The sequence below is a fragment of the Acinonyx jubatus genome, chromosome D2, assembly GCF_027475565.1.
Source record: "Acinonyx jubatus isolate Ajub_Pintada_27869175 chromosome D2, VMU_Ajub_asm_v1.0, whole genome shotgun sequence".
NCBI lineage: Eukaryota > Metazoa > Chordata > Mammalia > Carnivora > Felidae > Acinonyx > Acinonyx jubatus.
In genome coordinates, this window is record NC_069393.1 from 50,268,913 (window position 1) to 50,295,406 (window position 26,494).

The 26,494-nt window shown below is 37.3% G+C and overlaps 1 protein-coding gene across 5 annotated transcripts in view; it reads left to right on the plus strand.

Moving 5' to 3' along the window:
- PCGF5 (polycomb group ring finger 5) overlaps positions 1–26,494 on the plus strand; it is a 122,847-nt gene that overhangs the window by 83,524 nt on the left and 12,829 nt on the right. For all 5 annotated transcript variants that reach the window (XM_053207559.1, XM_053207560.1, XM_053207561.1 and 2 more), the window contains exons 7-8: positions 17,394–17,492; positions 20,344–20,433. In XM_053207559.1, the coding sequence (XP_053063534.1) occupies positions 17,394–17,492; positions 20,344–20,433 (189 nt within the window). The remainder of the gene's footprint in view (positions 1–17,393; positions 17,493–20,343; positions 20,434–26,494) is intronic.

Sequence of the window (26,494 nt, forward strand, 5' to 3'; positions counted from 1 at the left end):
TATTCATTGTTTCTTGTTTTCTTTTACTTACTTGCTCTGTATAAATCTGTAGGTGAGTGGGTTAGATTCTTCACTAATACATTTAATGATATTTTCCTATTAGGAAATTAAAAACAAATAATTTTCAACTCAGATTAAGTTTTCCTAGCATCTTACAACAGAAAGTATGTAGGAGCATGGGGATTCAGTGAAGATATAAGTGATAAGAAAAACAATTTTTCACTCAGGGAACTTTAGTTAGGACCTACGCATGTAGCCAAACAGTTATAATAAAATAATGGGTTTAGTTAAGAGGGGCTGGTTGGACAAGGCATGTAATCAACAGCAGCAGTCTTTAGAGAAGTGGTTACCAGACCTATTTATCCTTCCAGGCTTCTCTGTTGTTTCTTATGTCCTGGTGCAGCACTCCTTGCTTTTTGTAAGTCTTTTTAATAACCTTACATTTCTCTCTTATTGCCAATCATTTCTGTAATCCTCTTTTTAAGAGATTCTTCTTAATAGCGATTGTGATCATCCTTTAGCTGTCTGACACATGAGTTACTGTCTTGTAATGAAAATTAAATCAGTAGAAAAGCTGAATATCTTTTCATAAATAAATGTGAAGTCTACTTCCTGTAGGATTTCTAGTATGAAAGTTATAAAGCACTGCATTTAATAGATTCACCTGAAAAATTACCCCTTGCCTTGATACTCTCTTTTGACAACTTTGACACTTGGCCGTTCCAGTTGACCCTCTATCCATTCACTCTTTCCTTTATAGAGTTTTGTTCATCCTTGTGCCTTCTATTCATAAAACAGCTTTCACAGCTTATATGACTTTTGCTACCCTGATTCCCACCTTTCTCTCTGGCCCTTCCTCCACTGTCTCCACTTCTTCCAGTCCTCTACTTGATATATGTGAGTATTTCCTAATACTAGTCTTCCACTCAGTTATCCTTTCTCTGGATTTATCCTAGGAGTTCAGTACGATTCTCTGTGACTTCAACTCTACAGAGAACTTTTAAATCCCCATTTCCAACTCTGTCATCCCTCCCATGTTGAAGTATTAAGTCTCTGACTATTAAATATCCCGGTTGAAAGTTTCACTAACACCTGAAACTTAGTATGTTTAAAGACAGATTCATTATACTTTCACCTAACTTTACTCCAAACGTTCTATTTCAATTAGGACTGCCATCTTTGTCCTAGTCCTACAAGTTCAAAACCTTGGAGTCATGTCTCACTTTTTACTGTCTCCCTTCAACAAGCCGTAAGTCCTGAAAACTTTGCCTCATCTAGTGCTGCTCACCTTTTTCCTAGATTTTTGTAAGCAGTCTTATCATCCATGGCTGAGGCTATAGCCTGAAGGTGTGGGCCAGAGTCATGGCCAATATTAGGGTCGGATAGAAAATATTTTAGGCTCTGTGGAACTCCCAACAAAGATACAAAAGGAGAGATGAAATACGTTCTCTTTTGCAACTTTTCAGCTTACTTATTGTAGCACTACAGCAGCCTTCGACCATAGTGAATGAACTGGCATGATTGTGTTCCAATAAAACTTTACCTACAAAAATAGGTAATTTTGGCTTGAGGTCTGTGGCCGTCGTTTGCCACCTTCCAGCCTACGGAATCAAGTCTCACTTATGTTAGCATTCAGGGCCTTCCGCTAACTAAACCCCATCTTGATAAGTTTATCTCCCATTATACCTATGAGTGAACCCTCGTCTCAAGACAAATGATTATTGCCATATATCTGACAAAGGATTTGCATCCAGAATACATAAAGGCTCGTATTAAGAATATTTAAAACCCTCTCAAACTGAGAAACACTTCCTTTTCTGGCACGTTCTTGCCTCATTTCACCACTTTGCTATGTTTCTGTCAAGACCCAAGCAGAGACCTCCTTTTTGTGATGCAGTTTTCAGCCCTACTCAGTCCCTTCTCTGAGGTTCTGTAGGATTTGCATTTATAACTCAGGTTGTTATTTATCCAGTCAGCATTTATCGTGTTCTTGAAGTTTTCAGGTACTGATACTTTTATCTTTTGAGTATATGTCTTATCCTTCAGACTAGATTGTAAACCCCTTAAAGGCCAAGAAACCCTGTCTGTGTTTCTTGATAGCCTTCTCAGCCACCTCACTTCTGTGGAGTAGGCTGTGCTTTTCAAATGTGGGGGTGATGTAGTTGCACATACAGTTTATATAGTATACCTGCTGTTTTTGTAATTCCAAAAATCAAAGTCGGGAGCAGGAAGACTGTGAAAATAGTAGAGTGAGGACCTTCAAAAATTCACTCCTCCATAAAAGCAGTGAAAAAACTGCCAAAAAAAAAAGAAAGAAAGAAAGAAAAGAAATTACCTCTCAAAAGCTTGCAGAAGCCCATGGAGCATTTAATCAAGAAAACAGTGTGAACAGTGAGTTTTGTGGCATTTTAACTTGCCTTAGTCCAATCCCCTGCTCTCCAGCTCAGGAGTAGCCTTGAGAAAGAAGAGCCCACTTTTCCACTGCAACCTCTCAGGCACCAAAGGGACAAAACAAAGGTGGAGCTCTTTCAAAGCCGAATTGCCAAATAGTTATCATTATTTGACCAGACTGGTGGTTCCTCGAATACCCCGCTTACAAGGCTGTCCATATTAGACCTGATACGGACCTTGCCCAGTAGAAAACACCTCTGTGGTCTGGGAAGGGTGGAGCATTTTTCAGAACCAATTACAAATACTTTAACTTCATGGCTGTCTGAGGTATAGCTGACATTTGGGGCAAACCATAGACAACCAAAAAGCTTAAAAGAAAAAGCTGGTGAATAAGAGGTCCATAGATATCAAAGTCTATAGGGACTTTGAAAAGCTCTAACAATCTACAATTTTAAGCATGTAGATAGGACTGTGTACATGCTCAAGAAAGACCTAAGTAGGCCTTAAGCTCTCACCTCTGGCTGACCTTGAGGCTCTGTACAGAGTCAGGATGTGAAAGACTAAGGCAGAATCGTCAACAGCCTGGTTGAATGTTGAAGGTGTGCCCTCAAACAGTCGATTAGCAAAGATTGGGAGATTTATTGGTTCCAAGTGTATAAGGAAATCTCTGTTCAATCACTAGCCAGCCATTAGGTGGAAACTTAAGTGGGTACATACTGTAAAGAATACCAGCTTCACAGAATTAGTTTAGGAAAGTCACTAAACAAAGAGAAACAGCAAGCTATAGACACAATAACAAACCCTAAGAGGCAGATGGGAACCTGATTCCATTGTTGCCACATTCTATTACTTTAAACATCAAGTTTTCAACAAAAAATTACGAAATGAATAGAAATAAAGCACAACTCATATACAGGGCAAAAAAAAAAAAAAAAAGGAGTCAATTAAAACTGTCCCTGAAGGGGCGCCTGGGTGGCTCAGTCACTTGAGCATCCGACTCTTGATTTTGGCTCAGATCATGAGCCTAGTGTCATGGGATCAAGCCCTGCATCAGGCTCCATGCTGAGTGTAGAGTCAGTCAGTCTCTCTCTCTCTCTCTCTCTCTCTCTCTCTCTCTCTTCCTCTCTTCCTCTCTTCCTCTCCCCTCCACCCCTGACCCTTTCCCCATTCACACACTTACTCTCTGTAAATTAAAAAAAAAAAAATCTGCCCCTGGAGAAGTCCAGACATTGGACTTATTACTAGATATAGATTTTAAATAATCCATTTTAAATGTGTACATAGAACTAAAAGAAACCATCTGTAAACATTTAAATGAAAGTGTAAGAGCAGAGCAAAGCTGAGGGCCAAACAGGATCTTGAGCTTGCCACGTCCCAGAGACACACCAAGACAGCCACTACGTTGATTATGACTAACTCTGAAACTGACTTCAAGACTGGCAGAACAGATCTTCCATAGCTAGTCATAGAAGGCTACATCAAAAAGGGTAAAAAAGGAGTGAAGATTTTGTTGGGAACCATGCTAACCACAGACAAGAGGGATATCACAAGCACAGAGGAGCAAGGGGATTAGACCCCTAACGAGTCACCCCAGCCCTGGGGATGCACACTGGGAAGATGAGTCCCTATAATGCCTTTGAAAATAAGTGGGGCTTAACCCTAGGAGAGCCAGAGGGTGATAGGAAACCAAGTCCCCACACTTAGTGCGTTGGCTCTCTAAATAACGTGCCCTGAGACACAGCACAGCACACAGCATTTTGAAAAGTATTTGAGGTATACGTGAAGGATATTTATTGACTAATCTTAGGACCTGTACCAGAAGGAGAGGGATCTGCAGAAGATTTCTCTGGGAACAGAACTGCTTGCAGGTGCCGTATTTCTTGCCCTCTCCCAGCCTAGGCAGCTGGACGCCTGCAGAAGCCAGTTCTGACACTCTACATCTACCTTGCTAGCACCACAAGACACACCCCAGGATTCCCCTGCAGATTTGCCCCACCCGACACATTCAGTTCTGCAGACATCCCTCCAAAGTGGCACTTGCCCTGCCGTGCCCAATAAGCAACCCCAGCCAGGACTGGCACCACTCCAAAGTGACTCCTGCTCTGGAGAGGGGGACATTTAACCCCACAAACCAGCACACCCTTAGTTTCTACAGCCAGGCTTTTTAGCTGGCTACCAGGGGAGCAAGCCCTGCCTGTCAGTGCACCTGCAGCTGATGCAGAAACTAATTGCAGATGGCTTAGGTCAGTACCAGCCCCACCCACCAGTGAGCCCATGGCAGCTGCAGCCAAGCCTCTGAGTTGGCCATGCAAGAATCAAGCCCTGCCCATCATTGCACATTTCCCTGCAGCTAAGTGAAGACAGCTAGCCTGTGTGCTGGCTCCACCCACCAGCAAGCCCATGACAGCTTCAGACAGACCTCTTAACAGCATGGGGAACAAACCCTGCACAGTGTGCCCACGGCAAGTGAAGTGGGTCATTGTGGTCAGCTAGGCTGAAGACCGGCTTCACTCACAAGCATGTCCACAGCAATCACAGCTCAGCCACTACAGGAAGGTGCACACAGCCCACACAGGGACACCCCTGGAGCACCTTGTTCTATTGTGCTACAGGGCACCACAGAACCTCTTCTACACAGGGCCACTTATTTCAAGACCAGGAGGTGTAGCTGACTTGGCTAATACATAGAAGCAGAGAGTTAGACAAAATGAGGAGACAGAGGAATATGTCCCAAATGAAAAAAAACAAAACAAAACAAAAAAACAGAAAATCACAGAAGAGCTAAATGAAATGGAGATAAGAAACATCCCTGATAAAGAGTTCAAAATAATGGTCATAAAGGTTCTCATAAGACTTGAGAAAAGAGTGGAGGAACTCACTGAGAACTTTTTAACAAAGAGGTAGATATAAAAAAGAACTAGTTAGAGCTAAGCATACAGGAACTGAAATGAAGAATACATTCGAGAGAATCAACAGCAGATTAGAGGCTGCAGAAGAATGGATCAGCAATCTGAAAGGGTGATAGAAAGCAACCAAGCTGAAACACAAAAAGAAAAAAATGATAAAAAATAAAAATTAAGGTTAAGGGAAATTTGCCACATCATCAAGTATAAAAACATTCATATTATAGCGATTCCAGAAGTAGAAGAGAGAAGAGGGGAGAAAACTTATTTGAAGAAATAATTGCTGAAAACTTTCCTAATCCGGGGAAGAAATAGACATCCACATCCAGGAATTACAGAGAGTCCCTCACAAGGTGAACCCAACGAAGTCCACATGACAACAGGTAATAATTAAAATGGCAAAAAGTAATGACAAAGAATCTTAAAAGTAGTGAAAAAACTGAGTTACATACAAGGGAAACCCTTTAAGAATATCAGCTGATTTTTCAACAGAAATTTTGCAGTCCAGAAGGGAGTGGCATGATATATTCAAAGTGCTAAAGGAAAAAACATAAAACCTACAGCCAAGAATACTCTACCTGGAAAATCTGTCTTTTCGGAAATGAGGGAGAGATAAGAGTTTCTCAGACAAAAAAGTTAAAAGATTTAATCACCACTAAACTAACCTTATAAGAAATACTACAGGAAACTCTTTAAGTAGAAAAAAAAAGGCCATAACTAGAAATAAGAAAAGTATGAAAGCAGGGGGAACCTGTATTGCTTTACACAGAGTAGTAAAATCAGTTCTATCTACAAAAATTAGTCAAGGGATACATAAAATAGAAAGGTGTAGGGGCACCTGGGTGGCTCAGTTGGTTAAGTGTCCGACTTCGGCTCAGGTCATGATCTCGCAGTTTGTGAGTTCGAGCCCCGCATCAGGCTCTGTGCTGACAGCTCAGAGCCTGGAGCCTGCTTCCAATTCTGTGTCTCCCCCTCTCTCAGCCCCTCCCCTGCTCATGCTCTGTCTCTCAATAATAAATAAATGTTAAAAAATGTAAAAAAAAAAATGTTTTAAAAAATAGAATACACATTCTTTTGAAGTGCACCTGGAACGTTATTTTTTTTAATGTTTAGTTTTGAGAGACAGAGCACTAAGTGGGGGAGGGGCAGAGAGCGAGGGAGACACAGAATCTGAAGCAGGCCTCAAGCTCTGAGCTGTCAGCACAGAGCCTGATGGCAGGGCTCAAACCCACAAACCGTGAGATCATGACCTGAGCTGAAGTCAGATGCTTAACTGACTGAGCCACCCAGGCACCCCATGCACATGGAACATTCTTTAGGACAGACTGCATATTAGGCCACAAAACAAGTCTTGATAAACTTAAGACTAAAATCATACCAAGCATCTTTCTCAATCATAATGGTATGAAACTATCTTTCATAACTCTTCTGTAGTTTTCAGAGTACAGATCTTTTGTCTCTTTAGAAAAGTTTATTCCTAGGTATCTTATTGTTTTGGGTACAATTGTAAATGGGATTGATTCCTTGATTTCTTTTTCTGCTCCTTCATTATTGGTGTATAAAAATGCAACGTCCTGATTTTTATCCTGCAACTTTGCTGAATTCATGTGTTCTAGCAATTTTTTTGGTGGAGTCTTTAGGGTTTTCTACATATAGTACCATGTCATTTGTGAATAGTGAAAGTTTGACTTCTTTATTGCCAATTTGTATGCCTTTTATTTCTTTTTATTGTCTGATTGCTGAGGCTAAGACTTCCAGTACTGTATTAAATAGTAATGGTGGGAGTGGACATCTTGTCTTGTTTCTGACCATAGGGGAAAGCTCTCAGTTTTTCCCCATTGAAGATGATATTAGCTGTGGGTCTTTCATATATGGCATTTATGATGTTTAGGTATGCTCCATCTATCCCTACTTTATCGAGGGTTTTTACCAAGAACAGATGCTGTATTTTGACAGATGCTTTGTCTGTATCTATTGACAGGATCATATGGTTCTTACCCTTTCTTTTATTAGTGGGGTGTATCACACTGATTGATTTGCAAATACTGAACCAGCCCTGCAATCCAGGAATAAATCCCACTTGCTCATGGTGAATAATTCTTTTAATGTACTGTTGAATTCAATTTGCTAGGAACTTGTTGAGAATTTTTGCACCCAGATTCATCAGAGATATTAGCCTGTAATTCTCCTTTTTAGTGAGGTCTGGTTTTGGAATTAATGCTGCCTGGCTTCATAGGAGTTTGGAAACTTTCCTTCCATTTCTATTTTTTTGGAACAGTTTGAGAATAAGTTTAACTCTTTTTAAATGTCTGGTAGAATTCCCCAGGGTAGCCATCTGGCCCAGGACTCTTGTTTGTTGGGAGATTTTTGATAACAAATTCAATTTCTTTGCTGGTTATGGGTCTGTTCAAATTTTCTATTTCTTCCTGTTTCAGTTTTGGTAGTTTGTGAGTTTCTAGGAGTTTGTCCATTTCTTCCAGATTGCCTAATTTGTTGGCATATAATTTTTCATATTATTCTCTTATAATTGTTTGTATTTCTGTGGTGTTGGTTGTGATCTCTTTTGTTTGTGATCTCTTTGGGTCCTTTCTCTTTTCTTTTTGGTAAGTCTGGCTAGGGGTTTATCAATTTTGTGAATTCTTTCAAAGAATCAGCTTTTAGTTTCATTCATCTGTTCTACTGGGGTTTTTTTGTTTGTTTTCTATATTATTTCTGCTCTAATCTTTATTATTTTTATTATTTTTATTATTATTATTAATTATTATTATTAATTTTATTATTTCCCTTCTGCTGGCTTTAGGTTAGATTGTATATTTGAGACCTTTCTTGCTTCTTGAAATAGGCCTGAATTGCTATATACTTTCCTCTCGGATTGCCTTTGCTTCATCCCAAAGGGTTTGACTGTCATGTTTTCATTTTCATTTGCTTTCATGTATTTTTTTATTTCTTCATTCATTTCCTGTTTAACCCATTCATCCTTTAGTGGGATGTTCTCTAATTTCCATGTATTTAAGGGCTTTCAAAATTTTTTCCTGTGGTTGAATTCAATTTTCATAGCATTGCGATCTGAAAATATGTATGGTATGATCTCGATCTTTTTGTACCTATTCAGGGCTGATTTGTGACCCAGTATGTGATCTATTCTGGAGAATGTTCCGTGTGCATTTGAGAAAAATGTGTATTCTGCTGCTTTAGAATGAAATGTTCTCAATGTATCTGTTAAGTACATCCAGGCAGGCCAATGTGTCATTCATAGCCATTGTTTCCTTACTGATTTTCTGATTAGATAATCTGTCCATTGCTGTATGTGAGGTATTAAAGTCCCTTACTATTATTGTATCATTATTGGGTTTCTGGGTGTTTGTCATTAATTGATTTATATACTTTGAAGAGGACATAAAGAAATGGAAAACATTCCATGCTCATGGATTAGAAGAACAAACATTGTTAAAATGTTTATACTACCCAAAGCAATCTATACATTTAATGCAATCCCTATCAATATACCACCAGTGTTCTTCACAGAGCTAGATCAAACAATCCTAAAATTTGTGTGGAACCGCTTAAGACCCTGAATAGCCAAAACAGTCCTGAAAAAGAAAAACAAAACCTGGAGACATCACGATCCTGGATTTCAAGCTATATTACAAAGCTGTAGTCATTGAGACAGTCTGATACTGGCACAAAAACCGGCACATAGATCAATGAAATGGAATAGAAACCCCAGAAATGGACCCACAACTATACAGCCAACTCATCTTCAACAAAGCAGGAAAGAACTCCAATGGAAAATAGTCTCTTCAATAAATGGTGTTGGGGAAACTGAACAGTGACATGCAAAAGAATGAACCTGGACCACTTTCTTATAACATACACAAAAATAAATTAAAAATGGATGAAAGACCTAAATGTGAGACAGGAAACCATCAGAATCCTAGAGGAGAACACAGGCAGCAACCTCTTTGACCTTAGCCAGAGCAACTTCTTACTAGACACATCACCAAAGGCAAGGGAAATGAAAGCAAACATGAACCATTGGAACCTCATCAGATAAAAAGCTTCTACACAGTGAAGGAATCAATCAACAAAACTAAAAGGCAGCCTACACAATGGGAGAAGATATTTGCAAACAACGTATCTGATAAAGGGTTGGTATCCAACATCAATAAAGAACTTATCCAGCTCAACACCCAAAAAACAAACAACCTGGTTAAGAAATAGGCAGAAGACATAAATAGACACTTTTCCAAAGAAGACATCCAGATGGGTAACAGACACATGAAAAGATGCTCAACATCACTCATCATCAGGGAAATACAAATCAAAACCACAATGAGATACCACCTCACACCTGTCAGAATGGCTAAAATTAACAACACAAGAAACAACAAGCATTGGCAAGGATGTTGAAAAGGGGGAACCTTCTTGCACTGTTGGTGGGAATGCAAACTGGTGTAGCCATTCTGAAGAACAGTCTGGAGGTTCCTCAAAAACCAAAAACAGAGCTACCCTACCATCCAGCAATTGCACTATTAGGTGTTTACCCAAAGGATACAAAAATACTCAAAGGGGTACATGCACCCCAATGTTTATAGCAGCATTGTCAACAGCAGCCAAACTTTGGAGAGGGCCCAAATGTCCATCAACTGATGAATGGATAAAGAAGATGTGGTATATATGTACAATGGAATATTACTCAGCCATCAAAAAATGAAATCTTGCCATTTGCAACAATGTGGATGGAGTTAGAATGTATTATGCTAAGCAAAATAAGTCAATCAGAGAAAGACAAATATATATTTCACTCATGTGGAATTTAAGAAACAAAACAGATGAACATATGGGAAGGGGGAGGAAAAAAGAGAAGAAAGGAAAACAGACCGCAAAAGACTCTTAACAATACAGAACAAATTGAGTTGACGAAGGAGGAGAGTAGGAGATGGGCTACATGGTTCGATGGGTATTAAGGAGGGCACTTGTGATGAGCACTGGATATTGTATGTAAGTGATGAATCACTGAAATCTACTTGTGACACCCATGTTGCACTGTATATTAAAATATAACTAAAATATGAAAAAAGGACTTCTCAAATTAAAAAAAATAAACATAATGGTGTGAAACTAGAAACCAATTACAAGAAAAATACTGAAAAAAAAAAAAAACAAACACATGGAGGCTAAGCAACATGATACTAAACAACCATTGGGTCATTAAAGAACTTACAGAGGAAATCAAAAAATACATGGAGACAAATGAAAATGGAAACACAGCTATCCAAAATTATTGGGATGCAGCAAATGTTCTAAGAGGGACATTTATAGGAATACAGGACTATCTCAAGAAACAAGAAAAATCTCAAACAATCTAATTCTATACTTAAAGGAACTAGAAAAAGAACAAAGCCTGAAATTAGCAAAGGAAGAAACTAAAAGATTAGAGTGGAAGTAAATGAAATAGAGATTAAAAAAAAAAATCTCAATGAAATCAAGAGCTGTTTCTTTGAAAAGGTAAACAAAATTTGATAAACTTTTAGCTAGACTCATCACGAAAAAAAAGATGAAGACTCAAATATACCAGAAATGAAAAAAGAGAAATAACAACTAACACCACAGAAATACAAAGAATTATAAGAGAATATTATGAAAAATCCTATGCGAACAAATTGGGACAACCTAGAAGAAATGAATAAATTTCTAAAAACATACAGTCTTCCAAAACTGAATCAAGGAAAGGTAAAAAATTTGAACAGACTGGTTAATAGTAACAGAATTGAAAAAACAAAAAAAAAAAACAGAGGATCAGATAGTTTCAGAGATAAATTCTACCAAACATTTAAATTTTTTAAATAATTTTTTAATTATAAAATTATTTTTAAGAAGAGAAATAGAGTGCGAGCGGGGGAGGGGCAAAGAGAGAGGGGGACACAGATTCCAAAGCAGGCTCCAGGCTCCAAGCTGTCAGCACAGAGCCCGATGTGCGGCTCAAACTCAGGAGCTGTGAGATCATGACCTGAGCTGAAGTTGGACACTTAACTGACTGAGCCACCCAGACGCCCCAGATTTTACCTGCACTTAAAGAAGAGTTAATACCTATTCTTCTCAAACTATTACAAAAAATAGAAGAGGAAGGAAATCTTCAAAATTCATTCTATGAGGCCAGCAAAAAGACACTACAGAAAAAGAAAACTACAGGCCAACATCCCTGATGAGCATAGATTTAAAATTCCTCAATAAAATATTAGCAAGCTGAATTCAATGATACATTAAAAGCATCATTTACCATGATCAAGTGGGATTCCAGGGATTAAAGGGTGGATGAATATTGGCAAATCAGTGTTATATCACATTAACAAGAGGAAGGATGAAAACCACAATTATCTCATTAGATTAAGAAAAACCATTTGACAAAAATACAACCTTTGTTCACGATAAAAACTCTCAACAACATGGATTTTAGGGAACATACTTCAAAATAATAAAGGCCATATGTGAAAAACCCATAGCTAGCATCATATTCAGTGATGAAAAACAGAACTTTTCCTCTGAGATCAGGAACAAGACAAGGATGTCCACTCTCACCACTTTTATTCATCATGTACTAGAAATCCTAGCTGAGCAATCAGACAAGAAAAAGAAATAAAAGGCATCCAAATTGATAGGGAAGAAGTTAAACTCATTAATTGCAGATGAATGATACTATATATGGAAAACCACCAGAAAACTATAGAATACATGAATTCAGTAAAGTTTCATTAAAATTAATATAATATTAATATAAAGAAATCTGTTGCATTTTTGTACATGAATAATAAAGTAGCAAAAAGAGAAATTAGGAAAACAATCTCATTGACAGTTGTACCAGAAATAATAAATTATCTAGGGAATTTAAAGAGGTGAAAGACCTATACTCTGAAAACTAGAAGACACTGATGAAAGAAATTGAAGATACCACAAATGTAAAGATATTTTCATGGATTGGAAGAATTAATATTGCTAAAATGTCCATACTACTGAAACAATCTACAGATTTAAATGTAATTCCTATCAAAATACAAATAGCATTTTTCACATAACTGGAACAAATAATCCTAAAATTTGTATGAAACCACAAGATTTTGAATATCCAAAGCAATTTTAAGAATAACCAAGCTGGAGGCACCACGATCCCAGATTTCAGGATCTACTACAAAGCTATGGTAATCAAAATGGTGTGATACTGGCACAAAAACAGACACATAGATCAATGAAACAGAATGGAAAGCCCATATTTACAAGGTCAGTTAACCTACAACAAAGGGGACGGAGATATACAATCAGGAAAAGATCATCTTTTCAATAAATGGTGCTAAGAAAACTGGACAGTTACATGCAAAAGAATAACATTGGACCACTTTATTACATCATACACAAAAACTCAGAATGGATTAAGGACTTAAATGTGAGATCTGAAACCATAAAATTCTATGTTTTCTAAAAAAACATAGGCAGTAATATCTTGGACATCATTCTTCCAACATATTTGCAGATATGTCTCCTTGAGCAAGGGGGAAAAAGCAAAAATAAACTGTTGGGACTATACCAAAATAAAAAGCTTTGACACAGCAAAGGAGACTGCCAGCAAAACAAAAAGGCAACCTACTGAATAGAAGATATTTGCAAATGATGTATCTGTTAGGAGTTTATATCCAAAATATATAAAGAACTTAAGCAACTCACCACCAAACAACCCAATTTTTTAAAATGGAGAAAGGACCTGAATAGACATTTTTCCAAGGACATAGAGATAGCCAGCAGACACACGAAAAAATATTCAACATAATAATCATCAGAGAAATGCAAATCAAAACCACAATAACATATTACCTCACGCCCATTAGGATGGCTACTATCAAAAACAAAACAGAAAATACCAAGTGTTGGTGAGGATGTAGAGGATGACAGATGTATTGGAACCCTTATCCACTAATAGTATCAAAAAGAGAAATACTTAATATATTTAAGAAAGCATAAGATTTATATGCTGAAAACTGCAAAACATTAATAGAAATGAAGAAGGCCTAAGAAATGGAAATATATCCCATGTTCATAGATTAGAAGATTTAATATTGTTAAGACCGCAGTCCTGCCCCAATTGGTCAGATTTAGTGAAAACCCCTAACCCAAATTCTAACTGCTGTTTCTACAGAAATTGACAAGCTGATCCTATTTCCCTTATAGAAATCCAAGGGACCTGGAACAGTCAAAACAATCTTGAGAAAGTACAACAAGCTGGAGGACTCAAAGTCCCGTTTTCAAAACTTGCTTCAAAACTACAGTAATCAAGAGAGTATGGTACTGGACAAAGGGTAGATATATAGGTCAGTGAAAAGAATTGAAGGTCAGAAATAAACACACGTGTCGATTATGAATTTATTTTTGACTTGAGGGCCAAGCTAACTCAAGGGAAAGAATAGTCTTTTCAAGAAATGGTGCTGGAACAATTGAATATCCACATGCAAGAAATGAAGTTGGGTTTCTACCTCATGTCATATACAAAAATTAACTCAAAATGAACCCATACCTAAATGTAACAGCTAAAACAGTAAAACTCTTAGAAGAAACATAGAGATAAAATCTCATGACCTTGGATTTGGCAGTAGATTCTTAAAAATGATACCATCAGCAAAAGCATCAAAAGAAAAAATATAGATAAATTAGATTCTCTCAAAAGTAAAAACTTTTGTGCTTTTCAGAGAACACTATCAGGGCCCCCTGGGTAGCTCAGTCAGTTAAGCATCCAACTCTTGATCTCAGGGTTTTGAGTTCAAGGCCCACACTGGGCTTTGAGCTTCGCATGAAGCCTACTTAAAAAGGTGGGGGAGGTGTATGGGTGGCTCAGTTGGTTAAATGTCAGATTCTTGATTTCAGCTCAGGTCATGATCTCATTTGTGAACTACTAAGAAAGTGAAAAGACAACATACAGAATGGGAGAAAGTATTTGCAGATCAGGTATCTGATAAATCTTTAGTATTTAGAATATATAAAGAACTCTTACCAATCAACAAAACATAACCCATTTTTTTAAAGTGGGCAAAGGATTTAAATAGACATTTCTCCAAAGAAGATGTACAAATGGCCAATGAACACATGAAAAGATGCTAAACATCATTAGTCATTAGGGCTATGCAAACCAAAATCACATGACACTTCACACCCACTAGGATGCATGTAATTTTTTTTTTACAAAAAGGAAAATATGATAGTTTTTAATAAACTATAAGCTAGAATCAAATACTGTAACATGCTATGACATGAATGAACCTTGAAAACATTATGCCAAGTGAAAGAAGCCAGAAACAAAGGCCACATATTGTATGATTTCATTGCTATGAAATGTCCAGAAAAGGCAGTCCATAGACACAGAAAGTAGATTGGCTTTTGTCAGGTCTAGGGAAAAGGAAGAAGTGACTGCTAATAAGTAAGTTTCCTAGTGGGGTAATGAAATGCCCTGGAATTAGATAATGGTAATGATTGCATAACCTCATGAATATACTGGTATTACTGAATTGTACATTTTAAATGGTGACTTTTATGGTATTTGAATTTCAATTTAAAAAAAAGTTAAAGTCGGGGTGCCTGGGTGGTTCAGTTGGTTAAGCGTCTGGCTCTCGGTTTCGGCTCAGGTCATGATCTCACGGTTCGTGAGTTCAGGCCCCATGTCACACTCTGTGCTGGCAGTGCGGAGTCTGCTTGGGTTTCTCTCTCCCTCTCTCTCTCCCCCTCTCCTGCTCACACTCTCTCTCTAAATAAACTTTAAAAAACTTTAAAAGTATATATATCCATCACCACACCTAGTTACAAATTAAAAAAAAAAAAAAAAGTCAAAGTCAAGCTTGATAGCCGTTTTAGCTGGTGAAGATACTAGCCCTACCATTCCGAAGATGACAGAAGAAACAGGGGGTTGGGTTTAAAAAAAATAACCTCAAATAATCATTATCATAAGAACTAGAATTTGTTGCATTGTATTCTACATAACTGGAAACCTGTATAACTCATGATTTTGACCACTAGCTGATTTCAAATCTAGTCTCTTACATCTTTTAAAACCAAGAGATAAAAAAAAGTAAAAGTGCCTCTAGGGTAACCACCTTAGAAGCAGAAAGGAGCCTTTTTTTTTTTTTTAACTGTTCCTCTTCTGGTTTGAGTTTAGGGAGCAGGTTAGAAGGCAAGGCACTGTGCCATGCAAGAGAAAGGTAATATTTCTTCAGATATACAGGGGAGCCTGAAATGTTGATCCCACCAGAGCAGCTGACTACACAGCTGCTGTCCCAGCCAGCAGTCTCCCGTTAACCCCCTGTGTGTAGTCCAGATGTTTCCATTTTCTGTGTGTTCTGAAAGGGAATGCCGGGAAGATGCACTGCTCTTAGGATCATCTCTTCCTGGTCATCTACTCAGCACTCTTGTCATTGCCTCTCTTAAAACGTGTTGATTACTTGTTGATTCAGAGGTCTGTATAGGAGTTTCTAGGTGTACCTATCTAGGAAACAGCAAGATTAATTTGGTATAATTGTAAAATGTTTCTGTAGAGGGAGAATGCATAATTGTTATATTGTCATTTTCTAAGTACTTACAAATCAAATATTAAATAATTCAGGCTGGAATTTTGTTAGAGAATAATGTCAAAGTTTATTGAGTTATAAATTCCAGAGACAAGCTTTTGCCCAATTTTTAAAATCTTCTCTTAACTCTTCTGACAGCTCTCTCCTTATTAACAATTTCCAAAAAGTAGTGATGCCATGTTCATTTCTGTAGGTTATTTTAACAAGCTGAGATTTCTCTGCAGATGATAATATACTTAGAGGGTCTTCTAGTACCTTCACATTATACTCTAACTTAACTAGAACCTATAAAATGTACCAAGAATTCTTTATAAACCGTTTGGAACAATAGACTGGAAACATTGGGGTAGTTTAGATGATGGGAATAGATAACAGGGAAGATCTATGTGAATATTTATCCCTTCATTTTCACGCTATCTAGAGTATCAGTCTTTCCATTTGAAATGTCTAGTGTGTGTTTTGCTTTAGATGTAACTTTTGACTTCTGTTTTCTTTTAATGGTTACTTTACCATCTAAATAGTGACCAAGTATCATTTGTAAATTTGTTTCTGTCGGTCTTTGCTAGGAAATATATTTTGCCAGGAACACATTTGCTAAGAATACATACTGACTGGATGGCTCTACTTTGGCCTTAGTGAATTTAAGAATATCCTGTATATATAAGTAGAAGTAATACCTTATACCTTTAAAAGATTCAGTTGCTGGTTTTTGTTTTACTGTTGAAAACTTTTAAGGTTTGGAGATGTAATTTTGTTTCACACACTGGTTCGTGTTTATCATGTCTCCATACCTCATTTTGACTAATTTTAGTTTGAGCATTCATTCTGGATTGGTTCATATATTTTAGTGATGTTCATGCTAAAAGAGTAAGTCAGTACTGCTAATAAAATGAGAAAAATCCAGGTACAAAGAACATGTTTTTCCAGTAAAGTAGTCACAGCCCATCAGACACTGACTGGGACATGTTTCTCCAGAACCAGAGTCCGTTCCACATGACTTTTACTTGCTAGGGATCTTGTCACCTGACTGGCCTCTACTGAACTCTGGGGCTCCTTATGGCCCCATCTGAGATCACTGCTCTTTTAAAAAATATTTAAAAGTTTATGAGACTTTTAAAAAATATCCCTAATTCTTTTAGAAGTGACATTCTTTAATAAAATATTTTATATTCTTTTTGTGACCTTTATTTTTGATTAAATTCATAATGCATTGTTAACTAAACAAATTGACAATCTGCATACTTCTAGACATTTCTAGACATGTCTAGAGGTATGAAGATTTTCAATTTCCCAGGATTTTCTGAGTGTACATAATAGTACATTCTTGAAGAATACCATGTAAGTATCTAAGAATTAGAAACATTTTTTATTTAGTAATACTAAAGAGTATAATTTGAAACATTTTCAGAATATATTTTGAAAATCCTCAAAATGATAGTGGGAAATGACACCTGTGGTTTCATTACAAGATATATTTTAACTAATAATCTGTTTCCTTTAGGGTTTAATGAAGAAATTCATTCGATGTTCTACCCGTGTAACTGTGGGAACTATTAAAAAATTTTTAAGTTTAAAACTAAAACTTCCAAGTTCTTATGAGGTAAGTTAACAATACAATCTTGATCATTTTGATAATTCTAATCTGAAGTAAAATTCTAACAAAAGAAGTAAAAATTAACAATAATTTTGTGGAAACGGGTTATTTTTGTGTTAAAAATTAATTTTGAGAATGTAATATTCTGTTTATGTAATGTGTATTTTTTAACATCCTGACTAAAACATACAAATGCATTTAGTGTTTTATCATTAGAGGAGATACCTAAATAATATTAAGTGATCCAAAAATAAATATCTCAGCTAACTGGACTTTAATGCCAACATGCTTTAGGGTCTTTTTTTTTTTTTTTAATCTGAGACCTTTGAGATCCAGTTTTACCAATTCTTTATAGACTTCTTTTTCAGAATGTAAAACATTGTCTTTTTATGAAAAGGGATTTTACAAATAGCGTTCCTTTAATTATGTGATTTGCAAAAGTGATATTGTTTAGCAGAAGGTAAAACCAATGTAATTGCATCTGCATAAATGCGGTCTACCAGTTTCCTTACAGGAGAGGTAAATTGCCCTGATGTTGATCACAGCACAGCTTGTAATGTGTTCAATGTTTAGAGAATGTTTAAGATGCTAGAATTACAGCTATAACATAATGAGGAGATACGGTTACCATTTCTCACCTGCCCAAATGGCAGTCTTACAACTTCTGTTAATTTTCTCTTGCTCCCCTTTGGGTTCTGAGAATAGCTTCTGAAAAAACTAAAGACCAAACTAGTGTTCTGTATAAACAAAGACATCAAAGGCAACATAGTTCTTCAGGCTTAGGTATAGTAATATTAATATGAATAGTTTATCATAGTAGAAATAAAATAGGATTTGAACATAGGCATTGACAGGTATTAAGACTGTATTATGAGGAAGCCTCTGATCCTAAATTTATTTAAAAACTTCTCTCAGACAACTAATTAATCTATGGATTAAAAATTCTTACTATGGTTTGGTCCCACACATATTAAAACATTTCCAGAGACATCAACTTTTACATTAGGGAAAAAAAGTATGAGAGTTAATCAAAGCCCTATGTACTTGGTAAAGTAAAAGATACAGATACAACAGTGAAAATAGAAAATGAAACTGTTTTTGTACTTTATTATCTTCTTACAAAATACCACATGCAGTTTTATTTCCTTACTTTCAGGTGTGACTCAATTATTTTCTAGTTTCCAGGAAGTTGTTAGAGCTGAGAGGATGATTTCTCTCACAGTCTTACTGCCGGCACTTATCATCTCTCTCCATAGAAAACAGCAAGGCAGGAGACTCAGTCCACTGACAGCTCCTTGTCTATCCCAGTGTAAAGGACTTTTCCTGTGATTTTTAGAAGGATTTACTGGTTCCTCCCTTATTTTGCTGTCTTAACATATAGGAGGATGTAGTAATGAAATACTTATGAGCTGAAGCCTTTTGCAACAGCATTGCTCATTGGGGGAGATAGTTTCATTTGTAAATGACAACAGAAGCAGCATACCGAATTAGGGATTGCATCCTAAATCTCTTTACTTCTTTGCTTATGAGTTTATTTTACAGGCAAGATTAAAAAAAAAAAAAAAATCATCGGGGCACCTTGGTGGCCCAGTCAGTTAAGCATCTGATGCTTGATTTCAGTTCAGGTCATGATCTCACAGTTCGTGGGTTCAAGCCCCACATCAGGCTCTGTGCTGACAGTGAAGAATCTGCTTGGGATTCTCTCTTTCTCCCTCTCTGCCCCTCCTGTGCTCTCTGTCTCTCTTTGAAATAAATAAAATAAACTTAAAAAAATAAAAATAAAACTATTTTGTCTTTTTAAAAATGTCTAAAAAACATTTTGAGGTCCATGTAAGTCACCATAAATCATCAAAAAATCAATATAATTTAGCTAAACATTTGTGTAATACAATTGGAACTCTACTCATTTTAGACTTTTAAAGTTCAGGACTCTCTAATCTCTATCTAGCCAAACACAGAATTATTTAAAACCCATTCTTCTTCCCCCTTTCCACACTTTAAATTAAACTCTTATCAGTTTGCTTTTAATAGCTAAAGAACTGAAATGTTTTACTTTGGGGGCCTATGATAAATGTTTGTTTATGTTTTGTTGAATTGGCAAATCATAGCCACAGTTCTTGGGGCCTTCTTAATTAAGGATTTGGGGGGTTGTTTGGTTCCTGCAACTCTAGAGCAAAAGTGAGCTTTGAAACACGCAACCTTTTTTGAAGTTTGATGCAAGGTGAGAAGAGGGTCCTGGAAGTATTATGCAAGTTACCAACCAAGCAAAACAGGCCAGAGAGCCCTAGAAGACACAGGCCTGTGGCGTGGTCCTAACTGTTCTGTCGACTTTAGCTACAGGTAATTACCAGAAGTTCTCATATGCCTTGACGTCCCCAAAAATCTTGTATCCACATTCATTCATTTACCCTCTTGGAATACAAACTAATGAGAGGAAAGCAAGTCCTCTAAATCTTGGGAAGGTGAAAGGATTCTGAGAGGTGAGCTCATAAGCCCCAGGTGCTGTGAGGTCTCCACAGTTCCTCCTCATTCTGTAAGAGACAATCATGGAAATATGTCTAAACCTGTAAGTGCACAGAGACATGGACTAAAAAATCTTACACTGCATTTCAAAATTATGTGTATAGACTTGAGTGACAGGTATGTGGGACAAGACAAGCAGTCCTTCATGTTACTTCTATCTGAATTGTTAATACTTATGAAATGGACCAGTGCTTTTAATAAAAATATTCAATGCTCTTTTTAAATAATGGATAATACCTCTATTTTTTATAACTATTTGAATCTTTTTTTGAAATTTGGAAAAAAGTGTAAGACACGAACTACTTACGTTAATGGATCTGTATTCTTTTTAAAGTTGGATGTGCTGTGCAATGGTGAAATTATGGGGAAGGATCACACTATGGAATTCATCTACATGACAAGATGGCGACTAAGAGGCGAAAACGTAAATTGCTTTTATATTTACCTATGTGTATATTTAGTTCTATGTCATTTTATTACTCATATTTAACAGTATTACTTAGAAACAAAAAACTAGCTTGGGAAAGAGAAGAAACTGATTCCTTTTACTGTTTACACCCAGCTACTCCATGCTAATTGGTCCCAAGTACAAGACCAAGGTCTGTGTTAAATATGGTTTTGTTATATTGAAGGTGAGTTAAAAGTCCCATCTAAATATGTTCAGAACGCTACTAACCTCAAGACAGAGAAGATGGCATGTAAATGCTTTTAAACCCCAGTAAGATATGGGAATTTCTAACTATATGGAGTTGAGTGGGGAGACTAAGTTTTGCCATGATTAGTACGTCTAATTGATGTTATTTTTTGGTTGTGCTAGAAGGGACAGATAGGGTAGAATCTACGTAATCCTTTTTTTCAGGTACCTCCTTTTCGTGAAAGTGTAAAATCGGACCAAAGGGTAAGTGAGTTTGCAGTGGTTTCTGATGCCAGAATTAGACTATTGTGAGTTAGACCCTAGACAATACAGGAGAAATGATTTAAAAGGAGAAACCTGAGAAAAATCCAAGAAACCCCAAAGGAGAATTTTATATTTTGAAATGTATCTTTGCTTAGGGTTAATGAGAAGGTTCAAGCATATCCTACCTGAGTTATATATTACATTGATATTATAGAAATCCAAGGGACTAGGGATCATGACACTGATATAGATCAGTGAGGAATGTAGTGGTGATGCTACCAGAAATTCTCTTCATAATCTGAGTACATGAATACACATTGAGATTGACTAGAAGGTTGTGCTAGGTGACCTACAAGGTCCTCTCAGACATTGAGACTCTGTGGTGGTTATGGTATAATATGTCATACTTCTAAACTCTCTGTAGTTTTAATCTCTCTAATAAACTAGGCTTTATTACATTTTTGTGAAAACCTGAGTTATGAAAGAATACTAAAGAAATGTAACCTCAGTCAAGGACAAGTGATACAGAATCTGAATATAATGAGGGTTGCCATATTCCAGTGGTTCAAAAACATACTTGTGTGGATTGGAAACATCTATGGAACGTTAATGAAACAGACCTCAAAAAATCATTTTTGTGTGTTCTGTTCAATGGATAGGATAATTGGCTACATTTTTCAGAAATGTCTTGATATAACGATAAACGAAGCACCTAACTTCTAAGGTCAGACTTTTTTTTTCTGAGTCCTACTTGGGTAAAATCTTCCTTTTGAGGCGGAATTCTCATGACCGGGAAGAAGAAATGATGTTTGAGGACCAGTCACCAGAGAGTTGTGTGCCCTAGAAAAACATATTAGACCTCTCTAAGCCTCATCTTTTAAAAACCAAATCTAATTGTATTTGGTAAATTACTACTTGACTTTCGAGGGTATTTTATAGTTTTTTAAAAAATGGTTCTACATACACCACCCTCACTGAATCCTTCCAGCCAAAGTGTTTCAGGTCCCAGGTGCAGCTAAACAGAGGTAGTCAGTTCTTTCTTACCCAGCACAGTTGGGGCCTAGACATTGTGATAGTACATATAATTTCGTAACGATATAATTGCAGCTTTCTTTCTTTGATAAGTCATTGGGCATTTTAAGTATGTGTTAATGATTTTCAGACACTATGAATGGGTTTGCCTTAGGGTTGAAGAGATGTAAGAAGTCATCCACTGCAAGACCTCTGCCAGCACTCACTTGTCCTTCACACGACCCCCCTCCCAGCAGTCGCCCACACTGCCAGTTATTTTAATGTCAAAGTGTGAAGGAGCTAATGCATAGAAATTGATATTAATAGACCATCAGTTAAATCAGTCTTTACTACAGTTATGTTTCTGATTACACATGTTTGACAGTTTAAATTCCTTGGTTGTTTAAGGCATATTTTAATAAAAGCTTGCTTGGAAAAATGGTTCGGTACCTTATGATTTTTCATTCCAGTAAAAACGAAAGCAATAAATAGAAAAGTTAACCGCATTTTATATTTAGTACAATGGTAAAGTAATGTATTAGCCCAATTAATTTTTTCAGCACGACAACCCTGTTTTTTGTTTGCTCTCCTCCAAGCCTGTTTGCCCCTCAGTCTTCACAATCTCAATAGTTCCAAAATTTGTCATCCCATTTTTCCAGTTTCTCACACCAAAATCCTTGAAGTCAGTCCTCATCAGTTTCTTTTTCTTTCTTCTATCCTTAGCAGATTCTGTGACCTCTGCTATCAGAACACCACCATCAGAATCCAGTTATATCTTACTACCTCCACTCTGCCACTCTGGTCCCAGCCACTGTCACCATTTTCCAGAACATCTGTAAAAATCTCCTGCCTGAGCTCCATGCTTCCACTCTTGCCTCCACCTGGGGTCCACATACTGTTTTTGGCCGGCATAGTGATCCTCCTAAAACAAGTTAGAATATGTCGCTTCTCTGCTCCGAGCTCTCCAGTGACCTCTAATCTCACTTAGATAAAAACCGAAGTCCTTCCAGGGTCCTGTAGATACTGACCCCCATCATTTTCCCCAGACATCTCTCTGATCCTATGCTTTACTTTCCGTTGGCTCATCACATTCTGACCCCACTCACTCCTGTTTCCTCTAACATGCCAGGCTTTCTCCTGCCACCCTAGGTATCCACCTATTTTCTTTACCCTCTTCACTTAAAAGAATTTTGCTTCTATATCACCTTTTCAGTGAGGGCTCTGACCTTCCTTAATATCACAACCACCACTCCCATTCTGGCATTCTCCTAATCCGTTTTCAGGTTTGACTGTTTTCCGTAGTATTTTTTTCATACCATCTGACACACTATGCCACTTAGTTATGTTATTATCTGTCCCCCAACTAAAATGTAATCTGAGGATGGGGATGATTATTTGTTCCCTGCTGAGTCTCCAGTAGCTAGAGCAGTGCCTAGTACAAATACTCAAAAAATATTTGTTCAAAGAATAAATTAAATGCAGAGTTTGTCTTTTATAAGGTAATAGTTATGCAAAATATATCCTAAAGATCATCTCATTTATTTGGATCTCCATTTCCCATTTGTTTTCTGTTAAACAGATTTTAAATTTTGGCTCATGTTCCAATTAATTAGGAGTCATAATAATAATTGGTGAATTCTGACAGTTGGAGTGAATGGAAAAATAAGCAACAAAACAGTCATTTCTTGATCAAGCCCCTACTAGTGTACTTGTTGCAGTCATATCTGTCCCCATCTGTGCCCCCACTCTGTCCCCACTGCCAGCGGGATGCCAGGATGTCGGTCTGAAAAGTTCACCTTATCTACTGCTTTTGCTACCTGGCTGTGCCTCCTGCTGGGGTCAGCTGATTTCCTACCTTGTGATTCTTTTACTTGTTTCTGGTACTTTTTTACGGTCAATATTTTGATCTACCTGGGATTTATTGCCTTACACACACATACCTACCACTACGCTAAGACTCAGGCTCCTGGGTGACTCAGTGGGTTAAGCAACCGACTCTTGGTTTTGGCTCAGGTCATGGTCTCATGGTTCACAAGATGGAGCCCTGTGTCGGACTCTGTGCCGATAGCCTAAAGCCCGCTTGGGATTCTGTCTCTCCCCCTCTCTTTCTTCCCCTCCCCAGCTCACACGTGCTCTCTCGCTCTCTCAAACAAACATTTAAAAATTTTCTATTAAAAAAAATAAACCAAGACTAAATTATTCTAAGATTTTTTTGCCAAAAATATCATTCATTGAATAATCCATACTTTATCTCCGTGTTTTGAGCTGTCAGCATTATCTATGCAGAGGTTACCTGTACATGTTTGTACACACACAGGTATGTACATTGTGTTCCTGGACAGTTTTGTTCTTCTGAGTGGGTCTTATCCCTGCACCACATTACACATCATATATAGCTTTTATAAAAATCTGATCACATACCACCCCTAATTTAAAGCCCCTAAGTTGTCCATTTTCTTTGGGATAAGTTTGAATAAAGTTCAGACTAATTTATAAGGCAAATAGGTTGCTTCTATCCTAGGTTGCTCCTTATTACCCTTTTAAAAATTGTGTTGGCTCGCTTTACGCATTTGTTTTTTCAGATGAGCTCTAGAATGGGACTGTGATTGGCATTGGAATAAATTTTTAGGTTGACTTGGCTCGAATTGGCATCTTGGCAACTGTTTTCTTCTCTTCGGTGCCGTGGGGTGTTTCTCGTAGGTGCTATGTTCTCCTGGGTCTCTGAGTAAACCCTGTGGCTGTCTTCCCTTTTCACACGGGATGCTGCCCTGCCCCCTGGCTCTTCTGCCTCAGGCAAGGCCAGTCATACTCCAGTCACCTCCTGACTTTAGACCTACATCTAGACTCCCAGGAAGAATCTCAGAAAAGCCAGCTTTGCCTCCGCTTCTCCAGGGCTGAAGCACACCTCCGGTGCCACAGGGCCTCGGTGCCGCTTCTTCCTCCTGGGGCAGCTCCCCTTCAGACTCGGTCTGTTTTCTCAAGTCCTAGCACTTTCTGAATTCTTCAGTGTGATGCATTTTTAAAAGGTTTTTATCATTAGGAATCAAACATCTGGTTGCACTTAGCAAATCCTTAAGAGATTTTTCAGTTCATAACGATACTGCCGCCTGAAGATGTTATACTCAGGATTGGTGTTTCATCTTTTGCTTATGAATGGGAGAAAATGTACCTTTTTTAAAAGCCAGTGCTTCTCAAACTTTATGTGAATAGAAATCATGTGGGGATCTTGGTAAAATACAGATTCTGACTCAGTAGGTCTGGGGTGGGGCCCAAAATTCTGCATTTGTAACAAGCTCCCAGGGAATGCCAGTGCATCCAATCTTTGGACCATCCTTTGAGTAATAGAACTTTAGGAAACGTGATCCATGACCACTGGCTTGCCTGTGGCTTCCAAATCTGTAAATTGAGGGTATAGAATCACAGAATCTGATCTCAATCTAGAAGGGACTTAGTTATCTAGACTAATCACCAATTATACATGATCCTGTTATAATATCCAGGGTTCATCACAGTTCTGAAACATAAACGGACTCATATGTACTCTTCTGCAACTTTTTTTTATCATTTGATGATGTGTCTTATGGAGAATCAACAAACTTTGATACAATTCTTTATACCACATTGATAGTATTCCATTTGTGTGTCTGTAGCATAATCTGATTAACACAGTCCTTTGGTGGAAATTTAGACTTTTTCAAGGTTTTTTTTAACATTATAAGCAATAGTTACTCCAGTACATAGATCTTTTTACACATGTGCAAGCATATTCATTGGTTAGATTCCAGGTGTGGGATTTACAAGAGTATGCATATTTAACTTTTTGGTAGGTAATAACTATCCTCTTAAAAGATTTTAGCAGTGTATAATTCTACCAGTAATACACGAGAGTGCCCATTTTCTGACACCCTCACCAACACAGCATATTATCAATTTTGTATTTCTTCTGTGAAGTTTCTTTTCATATCAGTTGCCTTGTTGTTTTTCTATTGTGGTATTTGTCTTTTCCTTACTAACTTCTAAGAGCTCCTTATGAATTCTAGAAATGAATCTCTGGTCATATGTGTTGTAGCCATTTCCTCCCAGTTGTGTTTTGCTTCCTAGTTTTGACTCAGTTTTTTGATCCCTAAAATTTGAGTAACAATACTTGTCTCGAAATGTCTTAGTAAGAATGAAATACTATGTAATAAAGTACGTGGCAGAATGCCTGACATAATAAATGCTAGTAAGTTTACGAATAGCTTATGTATCTTACATTTTACTATTATTGTAACTCTCTCTAGTACCGCCTCTCATCCCTGAGAGCTTACTTACTATTCCTATCTTCCCATTTGGCCTCAGCTTTCGTCATGAGCTCGTGTTCTTCCTGCTCTCCTTTTCTTGGGTAGGTTGAATACTAAGTCTCAGTACAGCCCATCTTTCCCAGATGATCCTGGTTGATTTTAGGTCTTGTAGCAAGCCCCTGCCAGGACGTACCTACAGTTACTGTACCACATTTGTCTTACTTTGCGTTATTTGCATTATTAAGCACTTTTAGGAAAAACAAACATCCTTCATGGCTGGTACCAAAAGAGATTAA